Source organism: Neophocaena asiaeorientalis, unplaced genomic scaffold (assembly GCF_003031525.2).
Source record: "Neophocaena asiaeorientalis asiaeorientalis breed wild unplaced genomic scaffold, Neophocaena_asiaeorientalis_V1.1 scaffold149, whole genome shotgun sequence".
Classification (NCBI taxonomy): domain Eukaryota; kingdom Metazoa; phylum Chordata; class Mammalia; order Artiodactyla; family Phocoenidae; genus Neophocaena; species Neophocaena asiaeorientalis.
In genome coordinates, this window is record NW_020174442.1 from 2399194 (window position 1) to 2426434 (window position 27241).

General features: G+C 42.2%; 2 protein-coding genes across 2 annotated transcripts in view; one reads left to right on the top strand and one right to left on the bottom strand.

The window, feature by feature from the left end:
- Positions 1–4302: 4302 nt before the first annotated feature.
- On the bottom strand, positions 4303–4740 carry LOC112407753 (60S ribosomal protein L23-like). Its single transcript, XM_024757164.1, has one exon. It carries the CDS (start codon positions 4723–4725, stop codon positions 4303–4305), a length of 423 nt encoding a protein of 140 aa, XP_024612932.1. The 5' UTR covers positions 4726–4740.
- A 1775-nt stretch (positions 4741–6515) lies between these two features.
- Positions 6516–27241, top strand: part of ALDH7A1 (aldehyde dehydrogenase 7 family member A1) — a 39394-nt gene continuing 18668 nt past the window's right edge. Inside the window, exons 1-9 of the mRNA XM_024757149.1 lie at positions 6516–6730; positions 8012–8065; positions 8611–8676; positions 15518–15598; positions 15925–16048; positions 18666–18798; positions 20497–20541; positions 24189–24266; positions 26428–26525. Of these exons, the coding sequence (XP_024612917.1) occupies positions 6539–6730; positions 8012–8065; positions 8611–8676; positions 15518–15598; positions 15925–16048; positions 18666–18798; positions 20497–20541; positions 24189–24266; positions 26428–26525 (871 nt within the window). The 5' untranslated portion in view covers positions 6516–6538. The remainder of the gene's footprint in view (positions 6731–8011; positions 8066–8610; positions 8677–15517; positions 15599–15924; positions 16049–18665; positions 18799–20496; positions 20542–24188; positions 24267–26427; positions 26526–27241) is intronic.

The following is a 27241-nucleotide window of genomic DNA, read 5'->3' on the forward strand; positions in this document are numbered from 1 at the left end:
TTTTTTTTTTTTTTGCGGTATGCGGGCCTCTCACTGTTGTGGCCTCTCTCGTTGCAGAGCAGAGGCTCCGGATGCGCAGGCTCAGCGGCCATGGCTATGGCTCACGGGCCTAGCCGCTCCTCGGCATGTGGGATCTTCCCGGACCGGGGCGCGAACCCGTGCCTGAACCCGTGCCTCCTGCATCAGTAGGCGAACTCTCAACCACTGCGCCACCAGGGAAGCCCCTAGCTCCTTTTTTTTAATGACTCCCTAGTTTTCCATTGCATGAAGGTAGCCTCATTTTTTTAGTCTCTGATGGTGTGTTTTGCAATGAACGTGTCTTTTTACAAACTTGTTTTATTATTTCCTTAGGATATGTCTCTAGGCTGTATGGAAAAAAATGAATTTAGATTTTTGAAATGTGAATTTAATACCTATAAAGGAATTTAGAAGTCACCTGGTCCAATTTATTTTGACAACTGAAGAGAGTTTACACAACTAAGCTACTGAAGACCTGCGTCTTGATTCCAGGTCTCCTAATTCTTAGACAACTTTATTATTTTACCTTTTCTGCATAGAATTACAATCCCCTCCTACAACTGATTTTTGTGCGTGGTGTGAGGTAGGAGTACATTTTCATGTTATTATTAACATTTTACTATGTGGTATGGGAGGCAGCTAAATACCGTAGAATGCATACAATAGCCAGCCCCTTACACTAGAGACTTTCTCCAGTGTTTTCCACCAGAAGAGTTTTAGTTCTTATCTTTAGGCCTATGGTCCATTTTGACTTAATTCTTATTATCTAGCGGGAAGTAAAAGTCAAGGTTCCTTTTTTGTGTGTGTGCCTGAATATCCAAATAATATAGCACTGTTTGTTGAAAAGACTATTCTTTCTCCCTTGAATTTCTTTGACACCTTCATTGAAAATCGACTATATATATGAAGGTTTATTTTTGAGTACCCTATTCTGTTCCATTGATCTTTATGTCTATCTTTACACCAATGTGACACTTTCTTGATTACTGTAGCCTTAAAACAATTGTAAAATTGTTATAATAATTGTTAAAATTAGGTAATGTAAATTTGTTCTTTTTTTTCCCAGAACTGTTTTGGCTATTCTAGATCCTTTGCCCTTCCATTTAAACTTTAGACTCTGCTTGCCAATTCTGGTATCTTGGTTGGGATTGCATTGAATCTACAGTTTAATTTGGACATTGGGGAGACTATCTTAGCCTGATGCCATTGAATGCAGGAATATACTGCTATTCAATAACTCTTCTTCTTCTAAATTCTGGGCTCCTAAACCACTAGATAGGTAGTATATACCCTGGGAGAGAATGTAGTGATTAGAGGATGTGAATGGTTGGTCCTTTCTGAGAATAATTTTCCCCATCAAGTAATAAGCCAGCATTTTAGTTGCAGCATCATTTTTTGGTTAGCTTGATTAATATGAGCCTGCCCAGAGCAATAGTTAGTGTCATTCACTCATGCTCTGTTAAATCAGATTCTGAGTTTACAATAATGAAATTTTATGTGATTTCTCCACTTTACTGCTGCCTTGGGGCAAGCATGCATTATCAGATCAAATCCCTCCGCCTTCTGGCCAGCTATTGTTGAAGAACAAAGACAGCTAGTATTCATGAAGACTTCCCAAGCACAGGTCATTTGTACTTATGCTGTGACTCCAAAGTCTTTGTCGTAACCACCCTATGATGCCTTTGATAAGTCATTTGAAAAGCAGAATTGGCCATTTGCTAACTTCTCCACTTTTCATAGAGAATTGGATCAAGGTGTCCTGAGTTTAGTCAGTACATTTAAATTTCTATAGGGCTTTGCAGTTTTTACATATACTTTCATGTATGATCCATTTAATTCTTTTTCAAGTGGGAAATATGCTTTCATATGATTCATTTAATTCTATCTCTTCGTGCTTTGCCCCATCAAAATTCATCGTTGGTGATTTTTCCTGACCTCTTATTGGCAGGCTAAGTGAGTTTTGAAAAAAGAAGGTAGAAGAGAGATGCAATCCCTATTTTCCATATAGGCAGTTGCTGGTGTCTATCATCCCAGAACTGGTTTAGAGAGACAGCCATGAACCTCTCTTCTTAGTGAAGAGAAGGAAGTTAACATTCCTTGAGAGCATTATGTGTTGCTTCTAAAATTTAGTGCATCTGTAAATGCCTTTTCATTTTTTGAATCAAATGGAGGGGAAGAGAATGGAAGGATGTGGTGTTAGGCTACGTGTACAAAGAATCTTACTGGCAGCCCAGGAAGTGAGGAGAATTAAATTCTCCATTAAAATGTTTGGGAATTAAAATGAAGGAAATTAGTTCTTCAGTCCTAGGGGTGGATGGAAAAGAGTAGCTGGGTTGTTGATAGAGGTTACCAATGCTGGACAGGGTATCCTTCCTTTCTACCGCAGAGGTGTGTTTATAGTTTCATTTTTTCGTTGATGTAAATATATGTGAGCCTGGTAGGATGCTGGGAATTGGGGAGCCATGCAAGGATAAGTCAGAGATGGTCCTTGCCTTTATGGGGAAAAATATAACATTTTCAAGTGGAAGCATCATTCAGGTATCTCCAGCACTTAACTACAGTTTCTGATAGGTGCTTGATACATGCCGATTTCAACATGGTTTGTTGAAATCATTTGTGTCATAAGGATGGAACAGATAAAGCTCAAGCATGAATGCAGAGGTGGAAGGAAAGATTTTACAGGTAGAGAGAACAGCAAGGGCAAAGACACTGAGAGGAAAACACAGACTTTGTATAGAAACATACAATGACTGTCTGGTTGCAGTGTGGAAGGCCACAAGGCAAGTCCACTTGGAATCACTGAGACACCTTATTAATTCAATTGATTTGAGAGTGTGTGTATATTTTTAACTCATGCCTAAATCATGCTGACTGAGATGGTGCTATTTCCCTTATATAGAGTAAGCCCAGTTATTGTGGAATTAGATGGAAGATGGGATGGTGGAGGGGTGGGGTTGGGGTGGAAAGAATATTGCAGGAAGAGGTGGGATGAATTGGGAGATTGGGATTGACATATATACACTAATATGTATAAAATGGATAGCTAATAAGAACCTGCTGTTAAAAAAAAAAAAGTAACCCCCCCCCAAAAAAATTGCAGGAAGATAGAAGAAATGGAGAATAAAGGAAATTGATCAAAACTGTCTTTGTTCTTCAAAAGCAAGAATATGCCCAGGCAGGATATTTAAAGGGAAATGCCACAATTTAATATTTTTCATTCTTTAGAAAACTCTAATTTATAATTTAACAAAGTGGCGAAAACAAAAAATCCTCTCTCCTCCACCAAAAACCCTCCTCCTTTGGCTACTCCAGGAAACAGCAGTCACCATCACTTTGGGAACTGGTTAGAAATACTGACTCTCAACTTACCTCAACATAATAAAGGCCATATATGACAAACCCACAGCCAACATCGTTCTCAATGGTGAAAAACTGAAACCATTTCCACTAAGATCAGGAACAAGAAAAAGTTGCCCACTCTCACCACTATTATTCAACATACTTCTGGAAGTTTTAGCCACAGCAATCAGAGAAGAAAAAGAAATGAATCCAAATCAGAAGAGAAGAAGTAAAGCTGTCACTGTTTGCAGATGACATGATACTATACATAGAGAATCCTAAAGATGCTACCAGAAAACTAGGGCTACCTTGGTGGTGCAGTGGTTGAGAATCTGCCTGCCAATGCAGGGGACACGGGTTTGAGCCCTGGTCTGGGAAGATCCCACATGCCACGGAGCAACTAGGCCCGTGAGCCACAACTATTGAGCCTGCACGTCTGGAGCCTGTGCTCCGCAACAAGAGAGGCCGCGATAGTGAGAGGCCCGCGCACCGTGATGAAGAGTGGCCCCCATTTGCTGCAACTAGAGAAAGCCCTTGCACAGAAACAAAGACCCAACACAGCCAAAAATAAATAAATAAATAATAAAAATAAAAGGAATTCCCTTAAAAAAAAAAAGAATGAAATTAGAACACTTCCTAACACCATACACAAAAATAAACTCCAAATGGATTAAAGACCTAAATGTAAGGCCAGACACTATAAAACTCTTAGAGGAAAACATAGGCAGAACACTCTGACATAAATCACAGCAGGGGGCTTCCCTGGTGGCGCAGTGGTTGAGAGCACTGCGGTGGTTGAGATTCACAGCAGAATCCTTCCTGACCCACCTCCTAGAGAAATTGAAATAAAAATGAACAAACGGGACCTAATGAAACTTAAATGCTTTTTTTTTTGAGCAAATAATTTTTATTATCATTTTTTTCTTTTACAAATACACCAAAGAGTCATGCAATGCTGCCAGCATTGTATGCAATCCTGGGCCACAAGTCTGCACATTCCTTTGCAACTGGTCCTGTAATGGCAGAACCTTTCATCTCGCCTTTATTGTTTACTATGACCCCTGCGTTATCTTCAAAATAAAGAAACACACCATCTATTCTCTGGTATGACTTTCGTTGTCGAATTACCACTGCTGGATGTACCTTCTTTCTGAGCTCTGGTTTGCCTTTCTTGACTGTGGCCATCACCATGTCACCCACACCAACAGCAGGAAGTCTATTCAGTCGTTCCTTGATCCCCTTCACAGAGATGATATACAGATTTTTGGCACCTGTGTTGTCAGCACAGTTGATCATGGCTCCAACCGGAAGACCCAAGGAAATCAGGAATTTCGCACCAGAGGACCCATCACGTCCTCGCTTCGACATCTTGAACGCTGGAAAGGGACAAAAAGGAAGTAGGTATAAAGGACACTGAGATCTCAACTCCAACGCCCTGCCCAATCTGGTCACGTCGAAACTTAAAAGCTTTTGCACAGCAAAGGAAACCATGAACAAGACGAAAAGACAACCCTCAGAATGGGAGAAAATATTTGCAAATGAAGCAACTGACAAAGGATTAACCTCCAAGATTTATAAGCAGCTCATGCAGCTCAATATCAAAAAAATAAACAACCCAATCCAAACATGGACAGAAGACCTAAATAAACATTTCTCTAAAGAAGATATACAGATTGCCAACAAACACATGAAAGAATGCTCAACATCACTAATCATTAGAGAAATGCAAGTCAAAACTACAATGAGTTATCACCTCACACCAGTCAGAATGGCCATCATCAAAAATTTACAAACAATAAATGCTGGAGAGGGTATGGAAAAAAGGGAACCCTCTTGCACTGTTGGTGCGAATGTAAATTGATACAGCCACTATGGAGAACAGTATGGAGGTTCCTTAAAAAACTAAAAATAGAACTATCGTACGACTCAGCAATCCCACTACTGGGCATATACCCTGAGAAAACCATAATTCAAAACAAGTCATGTACCACAATGTTCATTGCAGCTCTATTTACAATAGCCAGGACATGGAAACAACCTAAATGTCCATGGACAGGTGAATGGATAAAGAAGATGTGGGGCTTCCCTGGTGGCGCAGTGGTTGAGAGTCCGCCTGCCGATGCAGGGGGCACGGGTTCGTGCCTTGGTCCGGGAAGATCTCACATGCCGCGGAGCAGCTGGGCCCGTAAGCCATGTCCACTGAGCCTGCGCGTCTGGAGCCTGTGCTCCGCAACGGGAGAGGCCACAACAGTGGGAAGCCCGCATACCACAAAAAAAGAAGATGTGGCACATATATACAATGGAATATTACTCATCCATAAAAAGAAACGAAATCGAGTTATTTGTTGTAATGCGGATGGACCTAGGGTCTGTCATACAGAGGGTCTGTCAGTCAGAAAGAGAAAAACAAATACCGTATGCTAACACATATATATGGAATCTAAAAAAAAAAAAAGGTTCTGAAGAACCTAGGGGCAGGACAGGAATAAAGACACAGACTAGAGAATGGACTTGAGGACACGGGGAGGGGGAAGGGTATGCTGGGACGAAGTGAGAGAGTGGCATGGACATGTATACACTACCAAATGTAAAACAGATAGCTAGTGGGATGCAGCCGCATAGCACAGGGAGATCAGCTCGGTGCATGGGGATATATGTATATGTATAGCTGATTCAGTTTGTTATAAAGCAGAAACTAACACACCATTGTAAAGCAATTATACTCCAATAAAGATTAAAAAAAATACAGCAGGAAAAGAAAAGAAATACCGACTCTCAGACCCCAGTCTGGACCCACCAGATCAAAATGTTCATTTAACACGATGGCCAGGTGATTACTCGCACATTTCAGTCTGACAAGGCCTGCTCTAACCTACTGTATTGTAGAGCCAATATTTTGCTGAAAAAAAATTCTAGCTGCTGCCGCTGTTCCCAGTCTCTTTCACCAGATGGCAGTAGCCCGTTCACTTCCTCCCAGCCCCACTGTTTCAGGCCGGTGTTAAGCTCCGGGTTACAGCTCCGGGCCCTTGCGGAAGATCCAAATAGGCAGGGAGACGCCGAGGGAGGGGGCGGACCCTGTGGGCGGCACCGGACCTGCCCAATGGGTTCCTCCGGGTGGGGGGCGGGGCCCTATTTCAGCTGCTCCTCGGAACGCAGGCGCAGTGCGCCTCCCTGGTTCAGTATGTGGCGCTTTCCCCGTCTGCTCTGCGTGTACGTTGCAAGGAAGAGCAAGCTCACGGGACCTTTGAACAGGCCTGCCGCCTTCATGTCCACTCTGCTCATCAATCAGCCCCAGTATGCTTGGCTGAAGGAGCTGGGGCTCCGCGAGGAAAACGAGGGCGTGTATAATGGAAGCTGGGGAGGCCGGGGAGAGGTATGCGGGTGTCCCGGGCAATCTCTGCGGCCTCACTTCGCCCCGGGAGGCCGGACACGCACTGCCCAGCCCGATTCCCCACGGACGCTGTCGGCGGTTATACTGGGTGGGAAGTTTTGAAGTCCACAGTAAAAGTTTCCTCACGTAGAATGTCTTAAAAATACCGTTAGATTTTAGTCCCGTGTGTTATGGAGAATCGAGTTCATTTTGGAGCTGGTTGGGGTTGAAGTTCCCACGCATACTTGGAACCGTGCCGGCAGAGTTCGGCACTCCAGTGAGAACTGCCACACGCTTAGCGGTGGAAATTATCGGAATTTTGTGTTTGACTGTGGCTTCTCACATGTGAGGTGCGCCACAGGTAATGTTTTACAGTATAGTTTTATCTTGTCTTTTCTGAAATCCTTTGGAATGCAAGCTCGGACTTGCTGAAATCCTATCATGTTTTCATTGGGCTCTGAGCTTCCTTGAGGGCTGGGTTTTCAGCGTTTCTCTATTTCCAGAGCCTGACACCGTGCTTGACACCCAGTTAATGTTCAATAAAATGTTTTATAGAGTAGTATGGAAAGGTTAGGTTATTATCACCTAGATTTTTTTGAGAGCTGCATACAAAAGAAGGCTTTTATAAGAAAATGTTATGTAACATTCAAGATAGTTTGTTGAATGAACCTGCTTTGTTAGAGGAAACACATCTTTTAGTTATCTGTGACTGTAGGAGATGCAGGCGGTTTTAATTGTTCCCCAAATCCCCCCTCCCCCATTGGTGGCTTCGGCCTGTTTTTCCTGTGGTATCCAATCATTAGATTCATGGATAAATACCCTCTCCTGAAAGACTTTTTTAAAGCTACACCTGGGTTCTTTCTTTATAATTGACCTCTCCAGTTTGTGTGGACACAGGCCTTTCCCATGGTTGTCTAGCTTTGGCCATTTCACCCCTTACTAGAGGGTGGGCAGAGTAAGGGAGAGAGGGAATAAGTTAAACTTGTAACTTTGGTCTGTTGTTAATGGAAATAGAGGCAAAGTAATGGATTACATTTAGGCTTTTGTTTAAATACCTAATATTTAGAATGGTGAAGGTGGGTTTTGCAGAAAAGGTTCTGAATGTTCAGGTCAGAAATGAAAGCTCTGTAGAGTCGTCTATTTGTAACAAGTTAATGTAAAGGTTCTGAGTTTGAATATTGTGTCTTAGTCTCTTGTTTCCCCTTTTTTTCTTCCCCCATTTGATCTGATCCCCCAGTTTGGGATTACATTTTCTATTTATGGTGGTCATCTTTTTGTTTTAAGGTTATCACCACCTATTGTCCTGCTAACAATGAGCCGATAGCGAGAGTCCGACAGGTAAGTGGGTTTGTTTTTTTTTTAATGCAAAATGCCCACTGGGAGTTTGTGCCAGTGATGATGAGCAATACAACTTTACAAAGTCAAAGAATAATGTTTCTTTTTAATGTAACATTTAAGAATATCTGAGGGAGACTCTCGATGGGGGTATGTGTGCCCCAGAAAAGGTGAACCCTAGAGAGGACTCGGGAGGGGTCCATTGAAGGCCATGCTTCTGGATCATCTGGGTACTTTTGTTAGAATGAATGTTTTGACCTCTTAAATCTGGGTTGGAGCCTGAGGTTCTGAATTTCTAATACACGTCAGGTATTGCTCACAGATAAGGCTCCTGGACCTCGCTTTGAGAAGCAAGGTTTTAAAAAGCACAGATTCTAACTTATTGAATTCCAGCAAGTTTTTGGAAGTGTAGGCTGTGAAAATCATTTTAAACCACAAATCTTAGGGTCAACCAGAGATTTTACAATTCTTTTCCAAAAATCTGTGTTCTTAGAAGATCATCACTGCCCTTTCCTTTACCCTTTGTCTCCCTCCAAATCTTTATTTAGGCCAGCATGGCTGACTATGAAGAAACTGTAAAGAAAGCAAGAGAAGCATGGAGAATCTGGGCAGATGTAAGTATGGAGGCCATGGCACGATTACCTACTGTAATGACGGTGAGATAAGAGACATCAGATGAGCAGGCCAGTGCCCCCTTGCTGAAACAGGAGCTCCTGGGGGCTGCGACTATCTCCTCTGCCTTCAGTAATTTGGTGATTTTAAAGGGAATAGAAGTCTACTAATGTAGCATAAATTTGATCTATGAACACTTTACTCTCCAACTGAAGTTACCTGAATTTATAATTAAGCAAAGAGAAAGGAATATCTATGCTAAAAATACCTGTATGCTCCTTCTCCCTGCCAGTTTTTTCGGGGGTGAGGGTATCTTAGCAATAGGTCGACATTCCTGGCTCAAAGGGCAGTGGTGGTAGTGGCTCCTCTTACCGGGCCTAGGCTCCAGTTCCTCAACAGTCTGATGAGGCTTTGAGGCCAGTTCTGCCTTCTTTGTCTCCACCAGGAGTTCTGTGAGCTGGTGTAGGGATTTTGACTGGAGCTGGGCTGGGCCACAGTGAGCTATCACTAGATAAGGGCCTAGGTCTGGAGGAGGGGAGAGTAAAGAACTGGCCTAGTCAGGATCTCTCAGGCCTCCCTCACCTCCCCCACCCTGAATATCCCTTTTGGTCTTCAGCTGAAGGCCCGAAGCAGCAGGAATATCCGGTCCAGTTAACCCAGCTCTGCCCCTGGGTATGTTACTTCACCTTAGTGCGCTTTGTCTTGTAAAAAGGGGAGGCCAGGTGTGCTTACCTCTTGAGTTATTGTGAGGGTTAAATGAATTAATCATTTAAAGTGCTTGCAGATAGGGGCAAACCTCCATACCCGTGAGCTTGATTTCTAGAACCTTGTGCTGCTGGGTTTGTGACTGCTGAGCCTCAGTGGTTTTTTGTTTTTCTCCTGAATCCGTGATTGCTGTGGGGAGTTGGGGAAGGGCAGACTCTCCAGGAGAGCCCTGGGTTGGATGCAGGATTATTGTCAGCCAAGAGACCACCTCTGTGCAAAGCAGGAAGAACATCTCTTTAATTCTGGCTAAGTTATGCTCAGGGTTCCATTATATACAATCAAAAATATCCTTCCACAAAGAAAATACCACTTCCAAAAGTAAGAATTGCGCTAAGTAAAGTTCGCCTTAGCAGGACAGAGAATTGTGACCAAAGCTGTGTCAAATTATTTTAAGTCAGCCAGTTCCACCTCTGCGGGTCTCACATCTGAAGATAAGGAGTGCTGACTGTTCTCAGCCACTCTATGTAAGGGATTTGAGCATCCACAAGTTTTGGAATCCGGCGGGGGGTCCTGGAACCAATCTCCTGTGGATACTGAAGGACAATTGTACTTTTTTTTTTTTTAATAGACTTTATATTTTAGAGCAGTTTTAGGGTGAAACTATAGGGGAGGAAAATTTTTTATTCTCTGCTAGGTTCTTAGGCTGTTCTAATAATTAAATCAGCATACAGCAGATTGACAGGAGAAAAATTTTAATTTTGTCTGAGGGGGAGACACAAAGATATGAGACCCAAAGGCAGGCAGGCAGTTGAGGCTTATATACCATCCTGATCTAAGGAAAGGGGTGGGGGCCTGGGGCTTCAAAGAAGAGGAGGACAAATCTCAGGAATGTGAGAACAAGTGTTTGGTAACAAATGTTTTCCCTCATGCAGATAAGTCAGATATAAAAAGTTACCTCTGGCGATGGCTCCTGGTATAGGTCCCCTTTCTAAGTTCTTGTAGGCGGTTAAGGAGGAGTTGGAAATCTTTTCCGAGTCTACTTTGCTTTGACTGCCTTTAGCTCAAAATAATGCCAAAGAACATGCCAGACTGGCCCATTGTGGGGTGGCTTGAACCCCTTCAACGGAAGGATGATCAGGAAGTGTAGAGTTCCTTACGCTCCATCACTTCTGCAATTTTCCTGTATTAATACCCTGCATTAGTGTGGTATGTGTTAATTGGTGAGCCAATATGGACACATTAGTATTAACAAGTCCATAACTCTCATTAGGATTCACTCTTTGCATGTGCTATTTTGAATGCTAGTGAAACTTTTGACCAGAAACTTCCATTATATGTGTGTCTTTACCCACAGTAAATACAGTCTTGTTTGAAAAAAGATTTGTGTGAATTCAGGGTCTTTTCTTTCCCTGAACTGGCTTTTAGGTTAGTCTTGGCTTTGCCCGAGGGGGTGGCAGCTGGCATTGTGATTCTTTCTTTAAAATTGTGCTGTACTTTGTTGTTGCTACTTTTTGAATTCAGGTTCTTGGTGCCTGCTCTTTACTCAACTGGGCCAGCCTCTGCACCTAACATTCTTACTATTTCTGCTTTTACTTGTTAGACCTCTCAGTAGAGTCGGGGTGCTAAGTGGGAACAGGTGGTGGCTTTCCTGGGTGATGGTAAAATCAGTTGGGAATCCCACTTGTTAGAATTTGAGTTAAGCAATTGAGTCCAAAGTTTAGGGAAGAAGCAGAGCCTTTCCTAACTGTGCCTCTGGACTCCTGCCAGCAGGGCCGCTGGTTCTCAAACAAGAACAGACCAAAGCTTGATCCCCTCCTGGTATATACACTTTTCCTCTTGGATGCTCACTCATGTGGGGCTACTTCTGCTTGGTCCTGACCTTTCTGGGTGGCCTTGCCTGTGAGGAAAAACCACGGTTTCGTTTAGTTCATTTGTGTTAAACCTGGAATTTTTCAAAGGGAACTTTGTCTCCTTTTTCCTTAAAAAAAAAACAGTATGAAAATATGAAAAAGTAGTTATAAAAACATTTCTTTGGGCTTCCCTGGTGGCGCAGTGGTTGAGAGTCCGCCTGCCGACGCAGGGGATACGGGTTCGTGCCCCGGTCCGGAACGATCCCACATGCCGCGGAGCAACTAAGCCCGCGTGCCATGGCCGCTGAGCCTGTGCGTCCAGAGCCTGCGGTGCTCCACAACGGGAGAGGCCACAACAGTGAGAGGCCTGCGTACCGCAAAAAAAAAAAAAAAACAAAAAAACATTTCTTTCTCTTAACTAAAACTAACCACAGGGAACCCGGTTGGGACTTCTCGCTCTGTTGCTTTCTTTCATGAGCTAAGTTTAGTCTGAATGCCACCTGTTTCTGCCTCTCTCCATCTGCTGTGTGTGTCATCATTTTCTCCATTTCTGGTGAGGAAGTGCCAGAGATGACAGGAACTGTGAATGGGGCTCCTCTAGCTGAATAAAAGGATACCAGATACTTGGTAACTCTTTAACATGGGTGGGTATCTTTGTAGTACTTCCCCAAGGGCTCAGCTGATACTTCCTCAGTGGTCATAGTTGTCTCCTATGGCTGCCTTTGATGCTCATTCTAAATCTAACTTCACGGTGAGGTGTGTAGGGATAAGGGCTCTCGTTTGCCATCTGAGGAGGGTCTGAGGTTATTGATGCCCCGTCACGCTGGGACTGATCAAGCCCACACGGGGAATATGGCTGTATTCCTGGTTTCCCGCTCCCGCCTCACATCCCTCACCTCATACCTAATCCTGCCTTTCTTCTCATCTCTTGCTGCTCCTACTAATCATCTTGGAAGCTGGAGGAAAAAGAAAAAGAAAAAAAAAAAAAAGCCAGGTTTGAGTGGTCTGGGATGGAATGTAGTTTAAAGTGTGGGTGGTGGTTCTAATATGTAGCCAGGGTTGAGACTTGATCAATTACCAAGCCTTAAACACTTTGAATTATATTTCTCTCTATTGCTATTTTTGTGGTCCAGACAGCCACCATCTCTTGTCTGGCCTCATTTCCTACCTGAGTCTTTTCTCCCTCCAATCCATTTTCTGTACCACATTTAGAGTGGTATTTTAAAAAGCACTGTGATTTTTCTCCCCACCATATAAAACCCTCTAGTGATTTCCCCACTGCTCTTTGGATCCTTTACATAGTCCTTGGCAGTGTGGCCCCTACATTCCTCTCCTACCTCTTTGAAGTCTTTATAGTTTTCCAGAATCACCGTGTTCTCTTGTCTTTTAGCCTTTGCGTATGTTATGCTCCCTGTCCCCCATACTTTCTCTACCTCTTCAGCTGGTGAACACCAGTCATGCTTTAGGTCTTAGGTCTCAACTCTAAACTTCTTTTTTTTTTTTTTGCGGTACACGGGCCTCTCACTGTTGTGGCCTCTCCTGTTGCGGAGCAGTCTCCGGACGCGCAGGCTCAGTGGCCATGGCTCACAGGCGCCGCCGCTCCGCGGCATGTGGGATCTTCCCGGACTGGGGCACGAACCCGTGTCCCCTGCATCGGCAGGCAGACTCTCAGCCACTGCGCCACCAGGGAAGCCCTCTAAACTTCTTTAAAAAGCCTCCTACCTCCCCACCTCCTTGCCTGCAAGTAATGCTAGGTTAACACTCATAGGTGGTCCAGTTGTGCAGTCTAGCTCCATCACGGTGCTTACCACATGAAATTGTAATCTCCTGTTTTGTTTCTACCACCCTCACTCGATCATTGGATCTAGGGGGCATGAATCGTAGCTGACTTGTTTCCCTAGTATCCCAGGGGTTAGCACAATATCTGGCACATAGAACGTGTGCAGTAAGTGGTGGTCGAAAGACTGATAGAATAAATGTGCTTAGAATAGCTATGTGTACTGAGTTGGCCATTCTGAGTTGAAATTAACCAATTTGCTAAGTTTATAAATGTGTGGGCTAAATTTGATCAAAACATTATTAAACCCATTCCATGCCTTAGAAAATACAAAGGATCTGTGCTACTTCATTTAATGTTATAATTTTTGTTTACTGTTTCTGAAAGTGTGCAGGTATCGTAAAAATGGCAAATATCCACATACAAAATGTGGAGAAGGAAAGTCTCTTATGATTCCATTTCCCAGAAAGTACAGCTGTTAATATCTTTTATATTCCTTCAAACTTAATGCATATGGTAAGTAAATTTTTGCTTATCTTGCTTTTTTTTTTTTTTTTTTTTTTTAAAAAACGCAGGCTCAGTGGCCATGGCTCATGGGCCTAGCCACTCTGCGGCATGTGGGATCCTCCCGGACCAGGGCACGTCCCCTACGTCGGCATGCGGACTCCCAACCACTGCGCCAGCAGGGAAGCCCCTATCTTGCTATTTTTATGGCTTTTAAACGTTTTTCCTTATAAATCTATTCTTTAGAGAGTGTCAAGCATTCCATTTTATGGCTATTCCATAATAAACCAATCATATACCGATGGACATTTAGATGGTTTTTGTTTTCTCTACTGGAAACAGCACTGCAGTAAATGCTGTTGTACCTCTGCTTTTGCACACTTATGTATATACTCAATTTCCAGAAGTAGAACTGCCTATTCAAAGCAGGGGACATTTTAAATGTTAATAGAATACCAAGCTACCCTTCAGAAAAGCTATACTAAGACATTTGGGGTACATCTGGGAAGGAGAGAGAGCGAGGAAGAGCCCTGAGCTCACGGTCAAGCTCTGGGAGGCCTCTCTGTGAGGAGGTCATGGGGGGACTGGCTGCAGCCTGGGGGGGTGGGAATGGTCCAGTTAGTTGCCTTTCGAGGGAGAGGTGGAATAAATCAGGAAGAGCTGGAAGGGAGAGAAGGGGTGACATCATAGGTGGCGAAAGTATCTCCATTCATGCATCACATCTGAAACTTAGTATGGCCCAACCTGTACTCCACCTCCAAAAGAAAATCCTGATGCTTCTTCTGAGTTATCTTCATCCCTGTAATTTTACTTCCATCTACCTAGCTATTCAAGCCAGAGACCTGGGAGTCATCCTTAGTGCTTTCATTTCCCATACCTGTTCCATTAGTGTGTTCTGTCGATTCTACTTCCAAAATAGATTCCGAATCCACTTTTTGTCTCCCTTGCTTCTATCTTAAGGCTCAGTCACCAGTATTTTTTGCCTAGGCTAGTAGAACATGTTCTTAGTTGGTCTCCCTGCTTCTACTCTTTTCCCCTCCAACTCATTCTACACCCATCAGGCACTGATCTTAGAAAAGTTCAAGCGAATCATCTTATTCTGCCTCTTAAAAACCATTAAAGACATCCCATTGCACCTGGAGTAAAATTCAGACTGCTTAAAGCTCCTTCTAGCTGTAGGTGTAGTGTCCTCCTCAGTCAGCCCCTCATATATGATAGGCTTTTATTTTCTATGGGTCTCTTACACGTTTTTCTTTTCCTTGGGAAGAATATTCCTATGGTTGACTTTTCCCAACCTTAGGTTTCGGCTTAAATCTCACCTTGGAGATTTGGGTTGACAGCCTTTTAGGTAAAGTAATGTACCCATTTATCCTCCAAGCCTGCTGTTTTCTCTTAGAACCCTCTTTATTTCCTTGGTCTTTGTAGACCTTGTGGCACTTCGTAATTATTTGTTGCCTCCCCCCGCCCGTTATTAGTACCATGACTGCTGCTAGATAATAATTATTAGCTCCATGAGTGCCTCACTTATTTTAGCCCCGGTGCCTAGTACTGCTGTTGTCACATAGTATGTAGGTGCTTAGAAGTATTTGGTGAGTGAGTGGTACTATTTGAATGGATTATGGAATACCACCTTTGTAAGTAAGCTGAATTTAGGGTTTGGGCATGCAGTCAGTTTGACCCATATGAAAATACCTCTGGGAATCATAAAGGGTTACAGGTATGTAAGGCATTCTGAGCTTTCTGGAGCCATCCCCAAAAGTTGTGTTCAATCTGAATTTCTCTATGTACTTAGCACAGTCCTTGGCTCACCAAGAACGTATCATCTGGATATTTTTTTGGTCTGTGGTATGGGTTTTGGGGCCTGCCATGTCACAGTCTTGATGGGATCAAAACAGTTGTCTTTGATGTGCTTGTACTTTGTTCTCTTTTTGCACATTTATCTAATACTGTGTTATAGACACAAGCTTATGCTTTGAATCAGACACTAAAATTCCACTATTTTCTTAGATTCCTGCTCCAAAGCGAGGAGAAGTAGTGAGACAGATTGGTGATGCCTTGCGGGAGAAGATCCAAGTACTAGGAAGCTTGGTAAAGTATTTTTGTAGTAAATATACAATCCTTCGAGTGAGGAATAAGGCTATCTTGTCCTCCTGTGTATAAGATTGTGATTTTTAAGAAGAGTAATTTATATATTTCAAAAATGTTTTCTTTAGAGGGAAGATTAACAAGATGGACAGGAAAAAGTGAAGACAATTATTGGGTTTTAAAATTCTTCAGAAAAATAAGAACGGACTTGATGAAGTTTATGAGCATCACAAAACAAACAAAATATGTTTTGATTTACCCACCATAAATTTAATCTTTAAAGTACGAATTCTCTTGGAAAAATACGGCTTGGTCTTTTGTATTTTTAGGTGTCTTTGGAGATGGGAAAGATCTTAGTGGAAGGTGTGGGAGAAGTTCAAGAGTACGTGGATATTTGTGATTATGCTGTTGGCTTATCTCGGATGATTGGGGGACCCATCCTGCCTTCTGAAAGTAAGCAATGAAGTCAGTTCAGCTAAGAGATTTTTTATTTTATTTTATTTATTTTTAAGGGTTTCATACTCTAATACAGAGAGCTCCAAAAATTTCTCTGGCTGTGAACAGTTTGCAAAAAAGGAATTTCAGGTAATACATAGATATGATAATAACTTTAATCTCTTTACTAAGAAAGGCAAAGTAAAACAAATGAAGACATCAGATTAAAATGCTTAAACTTTAAAAAAATTTTTTTAAATTGGCAAGTCCATGGGTGAGACAGACACTCTTTTACGGGGACTTTTGGCAATGTGGATCACCAGTCTGTCTGGGGAACAGTTTGGAAAAATATCTATCCAAAGAGCCTTAAATACTTAATACCAGTTTCCAGAATGTAATTGAAGTAAATAATCTGAAATGTGACTGAGGTTCATGTGTGAAGATGTTCATTGTCCTATTCATAGGAAACATTAGAAATGGCCTACATGTCAAATCATATGACAAAAGTTGAGTAAATAATTTTGGTAGTCTATTAGCAGGCATTAAAAAAATCATGAAGTTTGCTTTCCCCAACCCCAAATTTTATAGAAAAGTTGTATTTACTTATTTTTGAATTATTTTTATTTTTTTGAAGAGGTAATATGTTCATATCACAAAATTAAAAAGGAATAAAAGGGTAAAGGATAAAAAGTTTTTGTCCTCCCCACGGGATACTCCATAGTATCTCCATGGAAGTATCGAATGTTTCTGGTTTCTTGTGTATCTTTTTAGAGCTTTTATTCACGTGGAGGCAAATACGTGTCTTAGGAACGTAAACGTTAGCAAACTGTGTGTTCTGTTCTCTACTTTTTTACTACTTAATGTGTCTTAGAAATTGTTTCATATTATTCCAATAAGGTACTTCCTTCATCGTTTTTTTATGGTTGTCTGTTTGTTGTAAGGATGGCCAGTTCCTAAAAGATGGATATTTAGGGTATTTTCAGTCTTTGGTTGTTAAACTGTGCTGCGGGGACCAACCTTGTACTTAATGATGAGAACAAGGAAAAGTACCAGGGTGGAAGTCTGCCAAAGTAGTCACGGCAGAATTATTGATGGTTGTTATTGTCTTCTTTATATTTTTCTATATTTTCCAAAGTTTCCACAATGGGAATTGTGTTACATTTATAATCAGGAAAAGAAATTTTTTTAAAAATCGTATTTTCCTGGGCTTCCCTGGTGGTGCAGTGGTTGAGAGTCCGCCTGCCGATGCAGGGGACACGGGATCGTGCCCCGGTCCGGGAAGATCCCACATGCTGCGGAGTGACTGGGCCCGTGAGCCATGGCCGCTGAGCCTGTGTGTCCGGAGCCTGTGCTCCGCAACGGGAGAGGCCACAACGGTGAGAGGCCTGCGTACCGCAAAAAAAAAAAAAAAAATCGTATTTTCCAATTTTTTCTTAGAATATCGGGCAAATTCCCTGCTTGTAGGAAGTTAGGGGATTCTTTTCAAATGTACAGTTACTGTCTTTAATTAGATACATAATAGCGATTGCCTTTAGCCATTAGTAACTGTGTTAACTTCAACACTGCTGGAGGGCACAGTGTGAGGGGGAGAGATGGGTGGAGAGGGAACCTTGGGGTAGGGACTTTTCATGGAGTTTGGACTTTATCCTGAGGGCAGCTGCAGTACTGATCCAGACACCAAAGTGTGGCAAGCTACGGAGGGATGTTATAAGAGCTCCCCTAGCCTACTTGAGGGGAGGATAAAGACGGAAGGGGCAGAGAAGAGGAGGCAGGCCCTGCAGGAAGAGGCCCTGTGAGGCTGTACCAGCACATCATCTCCAGGGAGATTAGGGTTCCTAGACTAAGGAAGGGCCTGGGAATGCAGCAAGTGGTGGGTTCCCTGTTTTTGCTAGCAGTGTGAGCGTGGCCAGAAAGGTGGATGGCTGGGAGCGTGACCTTCCTAGTGCTTTTAACCAGGTTTTGTGAACCTTCACACTCCTTGCTCTGCTTCTTCACTGCTCCAGCTGCCTTTGATTAAAATAAGGCCCTTGTGGGATTATGGTGTCTTTAAAGTTTGTCTATAAAATGCAAATGGTTCAATTTGTGTTTTCAGTTTTCCTGTATGTGTGTAAAGCTTTATTTGTGCACTTCATTCGTTCAGCATTTTTATAATTATTATAACTTTTTTCCCTGTACATGAGCCACTTTGTTTTGAATTTAGAGAGGTTAGCTGAGGGCTTCATCAGAACATCAAGAACACGGCCCTGAGAGTCATGACTCCTGTGTTGTGGTCGTGCCCTGCCCTTGGCAATCACATCACCTAGGACACGTCTCATCTACTCTCTGAAGTTTCCTTGTCTCCCAGATGGGACTGAAACTGCCCTGATCTACACCGAGTTCCTATGAGCAGAGGCGTAATGGATATCCTCATGGTTTATAAGATAATGTGGTAGTAATAACAGCTTTTGTTGTATGCTCATTAAGGTACCAACATCCCACAGCTGTGTAAAGTGATCCGCTACAAGGCATCTGGAGTCGCCACCTGGTGTGGTGCACCTTTGTTCTGAAAATGAAAGATTGCAGACTTTGTTCTTATTACCTTGACAGGCATGAAATTAACGTGCTTAAGCATGTTGCATGCTTTCCCTCTCCTCAGGACCTGGCCATGCGCTCATTGAACAGTGGAATCCTGTAGGCCTGGTTGGAATCATAACCGCGTTCAACTTCCCTGTGGCGGTGTATGGCTGGAACAACGCCATCGCCATGATCTGTGGGAATGCCTGCCTTTGGTAAGAACGGCTCATTTTCTTATCCAGTAGTTAGATAGTAAAATTAGCTATTCAAGTACTACTGAAAGTATTGCAAATGTATTGAAATGTTTTCTACTACTCTTTCAAGTAACATAGCTAAGTCACACCTGGTAGTTGTGAAATGCTGATTTTTAATTATTACAAGTTTTACCATTGGTAAAATTTATTTTTTTGACCTCCTTTTTTTTGACACAGCCTTGTCCCCTGTTCCTTCCAGTTATTTCCATACCAAGCAGGTGTACTGTAATTCAATTCTGACACTATCTGTACTCAGTGTCAGGCTCCACCTGTTTAAGGGCTCAGTCTTCCACAATACTGCCCCTACTTAAGATGCAAGCTGCAGATGTTCCCAGTCCCCGGGACATCTGTAGTTCTGACCAGCCATCTACAAATCTGGAGGTTCCTGTGAACCATTGGTTTCAGTAATTCATTAGAATGGCCTACAAAACTCAAAAGAGCACAATATTTAATGATTGCAGTTTTATTTTAAAGGATACATATAGGGCATGGTCTAGAAGGGTCCCAGACTCAGAGCTTCCCTGCTCTCTCCCTGTGAGGGGAGGACACGTCGCCTTCCCAACCAGGAGGCTCCACTGAGCTTTGGAGTCCAGAATTTTTATGGGGGTTTTAGTACGTTGGCATGACTGAGTAAATCATTGTACATGTGATTGAACTTTAGTCTTCATCCCTCCTCCCCTCCCCATGGTTGATCTTTCTGGTGAACAATGACCAGCACCCATCCTGACGCTATCTTGGGGGTGGGCTCACTAGTCACCTAATTAGCATAACAAAGACACTTCTCTCACTCCGGAAATTCCAAGGGGTGTTGATAACGGTATGCCAGAAAACTGGGAGTGAAAACCAGATAGTCTTTATTATACTATACTAACAAACAGAAAACTAAGTGAACAAATAGGAGGGAAAAAAATAACTTGTGATACGTCACAACCTTCTTTTAAAAATTCGATTCTTTTTTTTAACTCAGTAAAATTTGATAGTGAATTCCCAAGTGATTCTGAGGCACTTGGCCATATTCCCATTGATGCATTAAATGTTACATCGCTATAAAATATGTGATAGTAAAAATTAGCTGGGACAATGTCAGTATTTATAGTTGACAAAACGGTTGCTTGTTTTTAGCTTTCCTGTTCAATGGAGGAACTTAGATGGGAAAACCAGGAGAATTGTCTTTGCTCCTTTTCTGTCTGTCCTGCTAATATGTACTGATCTTAGTGTTGTTTTCAGTTGAAGGTATTCAAAGACTGTATGAAAGCAAGGGCATAGTTGGGAGGATTAATGATCTGGCACCATGTTACCAAAGGCTAGTTGTATAGTTTTCCTCAGCCCTCTGAGCCTTCCAATGAAAGTTCATGTTGATTGATTTCTGTTTTACTCAGTTTCCTTAATTGGCAGAGGTTAATGTAACAGTTCCTGTGATCAGTGCAGCAAGCAGGTTCAGAATTGCTTGGTGCCATTTTTCTATTTATAAAAGTTTTATAGTTCCTTAGGTCCCAGAGGCACCAAGCTGAAGGATAGACTTCTCTTTTAGTTACTAGTCTCAGTTGCTTAATTGGAGAGAACTTTTTCTCACAAAGACTTCTGCTTGAAAATAAAAGGTATTTATGATTTCTACCAAATTAAACTGCCTTTTTTTTTTTTTTTTTTAACCCTTATAAGGAAAGGAGCTCCAACAACTTCCCTCATTAGTGTAGCTGTCACAAAGTAAGTATGTATGACTTTATTCTTTCTGGGTATGGAAGAATCTTAAAAGGGTGATTGATAGGCACTGAATTTTTAATATGACATGAAAGTGTCATATTTATTTTAGCATGGAGTTTGGATAAACTCTTCTTCTTTGGTTGTAATAACATTTTTGATTCATTAGGCCGTTTACAGAGCTTTTTCAGAGCCATACATTTAAGTCTTGGGAAACATGCCAGATACTGATATAAATGTTGAACTTGAACTCTTTTTTTTTTTTTTTTGCGGTACATGGGCCTCTCACTGTTGTGGCCTCTCCCGCTGCGGACCAGAGGCTCCGGACGCGCAGGCTCAGTTTCCATGGCTCACGGGCCCAGCTGCTCCGCGGCATGTGGGATCTTCCCGGACCGGGGCACGAACCTGGGTCCCCTGCATCAGAGGCGGACTCTCAACCACTGCGCCACCAGGGAAGCCTGAACTTGAACTCTTAAAACATTTTTTTTTTTGTCACTTGCAAAATAAAAACAAATCCAGTAGAGAGGAAATAGTCTTGCAATTTAGGGGCTTTATGCTATAACTATTCAGCATGTTAATGGTCTTGATTTCTACTCACCTGATACTTTTACTGCTTTTGTTTAATAGACAGTTAGCAAAGCAGAAAGAAAGGGTTATTATATTATTCCACTGATTCTTCTGACACTATGTAAAATGTATTTCATCTTTTGGTTAAAAAAATTACTGTTTTATTTATTCCTATTTGGAAACATGACAACTCTGATTAGGTCATAAAATCAGTGTTACTAATTTATCATTCCAGAATTTAGAGAATGTATAGAAGAGAGTGCCTTCCCATGTAGGGTGACGGTGGGCCCTTGATGTTCTATCGTTTGTGTGGTCTACATTCTCTGATTTAAAGAATTGTTGGTAGAAAGTTTGTGATGGATTCTATACATAAGAGGGTCCTTAATGTTGGAAGGTCATTTTAGGAACACTGGCTTAGGAAGTGAAAAGTCGGCAAAAAAAAGAGTAGCATGTATTAAGTGTTTACTTGAATATGTGATATTGAGAAAACAATATCTTTTAAGGCAGTGTTGTTCAAATTAAATATTAAGAACACTGACATACAAAGCACATAAAAATGATGAGATTCCCCAGGCAATTTTTAAAAATAATCCTTGGGCTTCCCTGGTGGCCCAGTGGTTGAGAGTCCGCCTCTGATGCAGGGGACACGGGTTCGTGCCCCGGTCTGGGAAGATCCCACATGCCGCGGAGCGGCTGGGCCCATGAGCCATGCCACTGAGCCTGCACGTCCAGAGCCTGTGCTCTGCAATGGGAGAGGCCACAACAGTGAGAGGCCCATGTACCGCAAAAAAAAAAAAAAAAAAAAACCTTAAAAAAAAAAAATTAATGTGGACATAGTGAACTGACTTGCCAATTGTTATTAGTAGCTGGTTAAATTATTATTAATTTTGATATTCGTTCTAAGTTATTGTTGCCTTGTGCTTTTAAATATTTGCTTTATTTATTTACTTTAAACCTTTGAAGGGTTTGAGGTGTTCATAGGAACATGGATGATTTTTTTTAGGTAATTGAGAATATTATCTGATTTTTAATGTAAGACAATAAGTAAAATGATGCTAAATTGTGCTGGAATTAACCAAGGGTGCTGCAACGTCCACTGGGAGTTTTTAAAATTCAGCTAATATTCAGACTCATAAAATGACCACATATTGTACCTCTGTATGTTCAGAAGGATATAGGACAGGAACATAGTTTGCTAGGAGGATAACATCAGGTATTCCTCTTGATTCATTGTCTTTGTAGCAGTTTATTCAGGGCAAAGGAGATGAGATCTGTACTGGACAGGTGTGAAGGTTGCCCTGGCTTAAAAGCCTAATGCCCCACATGAGCTAAAATGTCTTGTAACAATTCTATCCACGTGGCTTTCAACCACCCACCAGGGACATACAGTTATAGGAGTCACTGCGCTCAGAGAAGGCAAGCGTGAGGTTTCCAGTTGTAGTTCTCAGGTCGTTAATTCCAGGTTAGATTGAGTTGGCCAGTCAGGGGTCATCTTTACCATGAGCCATATTGTCTAGGTAGCATTGTTGATACTCTGGCATTTATCAGGTAACTTGAGGAGCAAAACTAAAGAGTTAACCCAAGGTCAGATTGTCATGCATTAGGGGAAGAGGTTTTGGTTAACCTTTACCCACAGGCCAAAGCAAAATACCTACCCTTCAGGAGCAGTCAGCTACTTGTACAGATAGTAGATACACCCTGAGTCCCTGGAGAGAATTGTACAGCCTGACACCTGGTCTCAGACATGACAACTGCAGTATGTGGTCCTTGATTGGGTGGAGGAAAGAAAACTGCTGTAAAGGACATTTTTGGGGACAATTGGAGAATTTACTTAGGTATGACAATGGTATCTTTTTTATGGAAGTGGGTACAGGATTTGGATCCTTTTGAAATTTAAGTTAAGCAAATTAGAAAGTAGCCTGTAGCTTGGGATGATTGATCGAAAGAACTTTTGCTCTATTTAGGCCCATGCTCCTCAGGAAGCTCAAAATCAATGAAAGAACCCTGTTCCAGAGAAATCAGAATTACTGGAGCCATTTTTTACAACTTAAAATCAGATTTAAGTAGCATTGAACTGTGTTTCTCATTTTGACTCTAACAGCCTAAGTTGTAAGCGGACTAATTAAGAAAAAGCTGTGCTTGTCCACCTTACTTTAGCCTGGAGGGCACTATTTCCTGACTAAGGTGGGCGCGAAGCCAGTGGAAACTAGTCCTGAACTTCTCTGGGGTTCTGCAGGCAGGTCCAGTGCCTTCTGCTCTGTCTTCTCAGCATACTGTCTAGGTTTGGCGAACCTCTTTCCCTTTTCACCCTTTACCACTTCTCTGGCTGGCTCTGCTTGGGAGAGATGCGTCAAAACCTCTCATTTGCTAATGGGAGCTATCTTTCATTTTCTTCATCTTTGTGGGTTTTATTCCATATTTCCCTTTTTATTTCTTTAACATCATTTTAGTGGATTTGTGGTGAGAAGCCAAAAAAAAAAAAACAAAACAGCCCTGCAATCAGGCTACCATCTTGAACCAGATATGTCTTCATAGTTTGGCAGAAAATACTTGAAACAGTGATCACTTGAACTTCCTGACCAGTGCTTTAGGTGTTTTGTATATTTCGCATGTCTTTGTGTGTGTGTGTGTGTGTGTGTGTGTGTGTGTGTGTGTGTGTGTGGTTCGCGGGCCTCTCACTGTTGTGGCCTCTCCCGTTGCGGAGCACAGGCTCTGGACGCGCAGGCTCAGTGGCCATGGCTCACGGGCCCAGCCACTCCGCGGCATGTGGGATCTCCCTGGACCGGGGCATGAACCTGTGTCCCCTGCATCGGCAGGCGGGCTCTCAACCAGTGTGCCACCAGGGAAGCCCACATGTCTTCTTCTTAAGTTTCTTTTAGGAAAAAAAAAAAAAGAGTCCTGCTTTGTAAGTGTTTGAAAACCTCATCTGTAGTATGTGAGGAGAAATCTAGGCCTGGATATTTGAGGGATGGGAGAGAAAGTTGAAAAAAGAAAGTAGTTACGTAGTTGGAATTTATTGTTATTTTTCAAAAAATGGTAAGAAATTAAATCACTCCTTTCCTTAGTAATTGCTTTTTTCCCCCTAGGATAATATCCAAGGTTCTGGAGGACAACCAGGTGCCTGGTGCGATTTGTTCCTTGACTTGTGGTGGAGCGGATATTGGGTAGGTCAATAGTAGGCCCAGACTGTCTTTCTGCTGAAGGGCTTGGGTTGATCAACTAGAATCTTCTTTACTAGAATTTCGAAACTCGGTATAGCTCAGGAGGTGAGAATGATTTTTTGGAAACATTATTGTTACGGATCTCACTGGGCTTTACTTCATTAATGTGTAGCGTCTGTTGGAGGATGAGTGAGAACTGTCTTTTTCATTGCCCAGAGCTACTATTGTAAGGTGTTTATATCCTAAAATAACACCCTGCCGTACCACTGTGCAGCCCATGGCTTCCTAACGCTTGATTTATCAACATGCTCACTTACAAAGCAAAGCTGTGGAATTGTGCTCTGGTTTCTCACTCCCCACCAAGGACCTAGCCTCTTCTCTGGGTTCTTCAGCTGACCAAAACAGGGAACCCTGGAGACACAGCTTCTAATTTATTGCTTTTTAAAAATCGTCATGTAATTCACATACCATAAAGTTCTCTCCTTAAAAATGTACAATTCAGTGGTTTTTAGAATAGTCACAGTGTTGTGCAACCATCCCCATTACCTTATTCCAGACATTTTTGTTACCCCCAAAGGGACCTGGTACCCCTTAGCAGTCATTTCTCCCCTCCCCTTCCCCTGGCAGCCCCTCATCGACTTCATGCCTGTTGGTTTGCCTCTTCGGGGTGTTACGGGTAAATGGAATCATGTGCCCTTTATATCCGGCTGCTTTCACTTGGCAGAATGTCATAGCATCTTTTCAGCTGGAATGGACTGTACTGTCTCTGAACCATGGTGAAGCTGGTTCTAGCAGCCTTGACTTTGATTAGATGGCGTTTCATAGGAGTCAGGTCTTAGAACCCTTACAGGTGTGATGAACGTGTTAGTCCCCCTCTAGCACTTTGACCGCACTATTGTACTTCATGGGCAGTCTCAAAAAGGTGTAATACCTGACTCCTTTTTTTAGATAAGTGAGAAAATTTTAGAAATTTTATTTAGAAAATACAACTCCCACATAAAGAGTGCATAGTGAAGTGTTATCTAAATTGTCATTTACAACAAATAGTCTGTCCTTTGACCCGCTCTGTTCTTGTACTTTGGGCATGCAGTCCTTCACGTTGGCCTTGGAATAGCTCAGATAATAATAATAATGTGTGCAGAAGGGCTTTACACAGCAACCCCCTTGAGTGTCAGTGCTCACATGTGCTGGGCTGACCTGGGTAGCCCACATGCACTGTCTGATCACACAGTTCCAGCCCTTTGAAGCCCTGAACTATGAGCAAGAAGGTTCAGATCAGTAGCGTCTGGTCTACATTCCTTAGACACTGGAAATAGCACAGCCTTTCTGAGTCAGCTTCCAAGAAGGATACTTAGGATATTTTCCTACAGTCTTTAAAATTGTCTTCTTTTTTTTTTGCATATTTTTAAAATTTTTATTTTTTATTTTTGGCCGTGTTGGGTCTTCGTCACGGCATGCAGGCTGTTCATCACGGCACATGGATTCTCTCTAGTTGTGGCGTGCAGTGTTCTCTCTCTAGTTGTAGCGTGTGGGCTCTGTAGTTGTGGCACATGGGCTTTCTCGTTGAGGCACACGAGCTTAGTAGTTGTGGCACGTGGGCTCAGTTGCCCCGCGGCATGTGGGATCTTAGTTTCCCAACCAAGGATTGAACCTACATACATCCCCTGCTTTGGAAGATGGCTTCTTTACCACTGGACCACCGGGGAAGTCCCTAAACTTTTAGTTCTTAAAGGAATCAGTTTTAAGAGATTGCAGAATAACTGGGATGCTCGTCAGGGAACTGCTACAGTTGTATTGTCCAGTCACCCATCAGTACAAGAAGGAATATCTTCCTTAACAACATCCTTGTGGTGATTTCTGTTTACGGAGAGCTCCCAGAACGGGTTAGTCTGTTCTGCTGTATGGTTCTCCTTGTGAAAATCATTTTCATGAAGACCTTCCCTTGCTCCCTTGGGATAGATCCTTGTGTCTTTTTTTTTTTTTTTTAACATCTTTATTGGAGTATAATTGCTTTACAATGGTGTGTTAGTTTCTGCTTCGATCCTTGTGTCTTTCACTGACGTCTTTCCATGACAGGGGTTTCAGAGTTTTCTGGCCTGGCACTGTCGAGTGCCACCATTGCTGGGTTTCTCTGCTTTGGTGACCGTGTCTGTTCCCCTTGCAGCACAGCCATGGCCAAAGATGAGCGAATGAACCTGCTGTCCTTCACTGGGAGCACTCAGGTGGGAAAACAAGTGGCTCTTATGGTGCAGGAGAGGTTTGGTAAGTGTTGGCTTTATATCGAGCTTTTAATTCCCTCAGGTATGGATATGAAATAAAGGTTGGGTTTTATTCCTTGTCTCTTTCCATGGAGACACCAGCTGTGTTTATTTGAATGTCCAAGTAAAAGGAAGGGTACAGTTAATAGTGGCTTAATATTAGGGAGATAGCAGATTTAATAGCATAATTTGGAAAAGGATGTCATTCCCTCCCTAAATGACCATAGTAGAATCATATCAAATGTACTTATCAATTTCTATCAGACTGGTTTGGCAAATAAAAAAGAAAACTGACATTTAAACAGGACCAGTGAGAGTACAGGACCTAGAGTGAATGTTGTGTAGAAGACTTACATCTGTTTTTCTCTCATTTCTGTTTCATGCATATATGACTGAAAAGGGCTGTAAGACATAGCTTTGTATGCTCTACTTTATGGCTCATTAAAGAGGTTTTCTAGGATAATATTTATGGTCAATTTTTGCCTATTTTGCTGATTTAGACTAACCCTAGCATAAGGTGAGATTCGAATAGTTAATCTGTTAGCTATTTTGCTATATGGGCATTGCTTTTATAAAGGAAGTTTACAAACTATTAGAGCTAATAAACATGGTTGGCAAGGTTGCAGGATACAAAAATCAGTTGTATTTCTATACATTAACAACGAGCAATCTGAAAATGAAATTCATAAAACTTCCATTTACAGTAGCATCAGAAAGAAT

Coding starts and splice junctions, on each gene's coding strand:
- LOC112407753 (XM_024757164.1), bottom strand. CDS start 4,725: ATGTCGAAGCGAGGACGTGATGGGTCCTCTGGTGCGAAATTCCTGATT.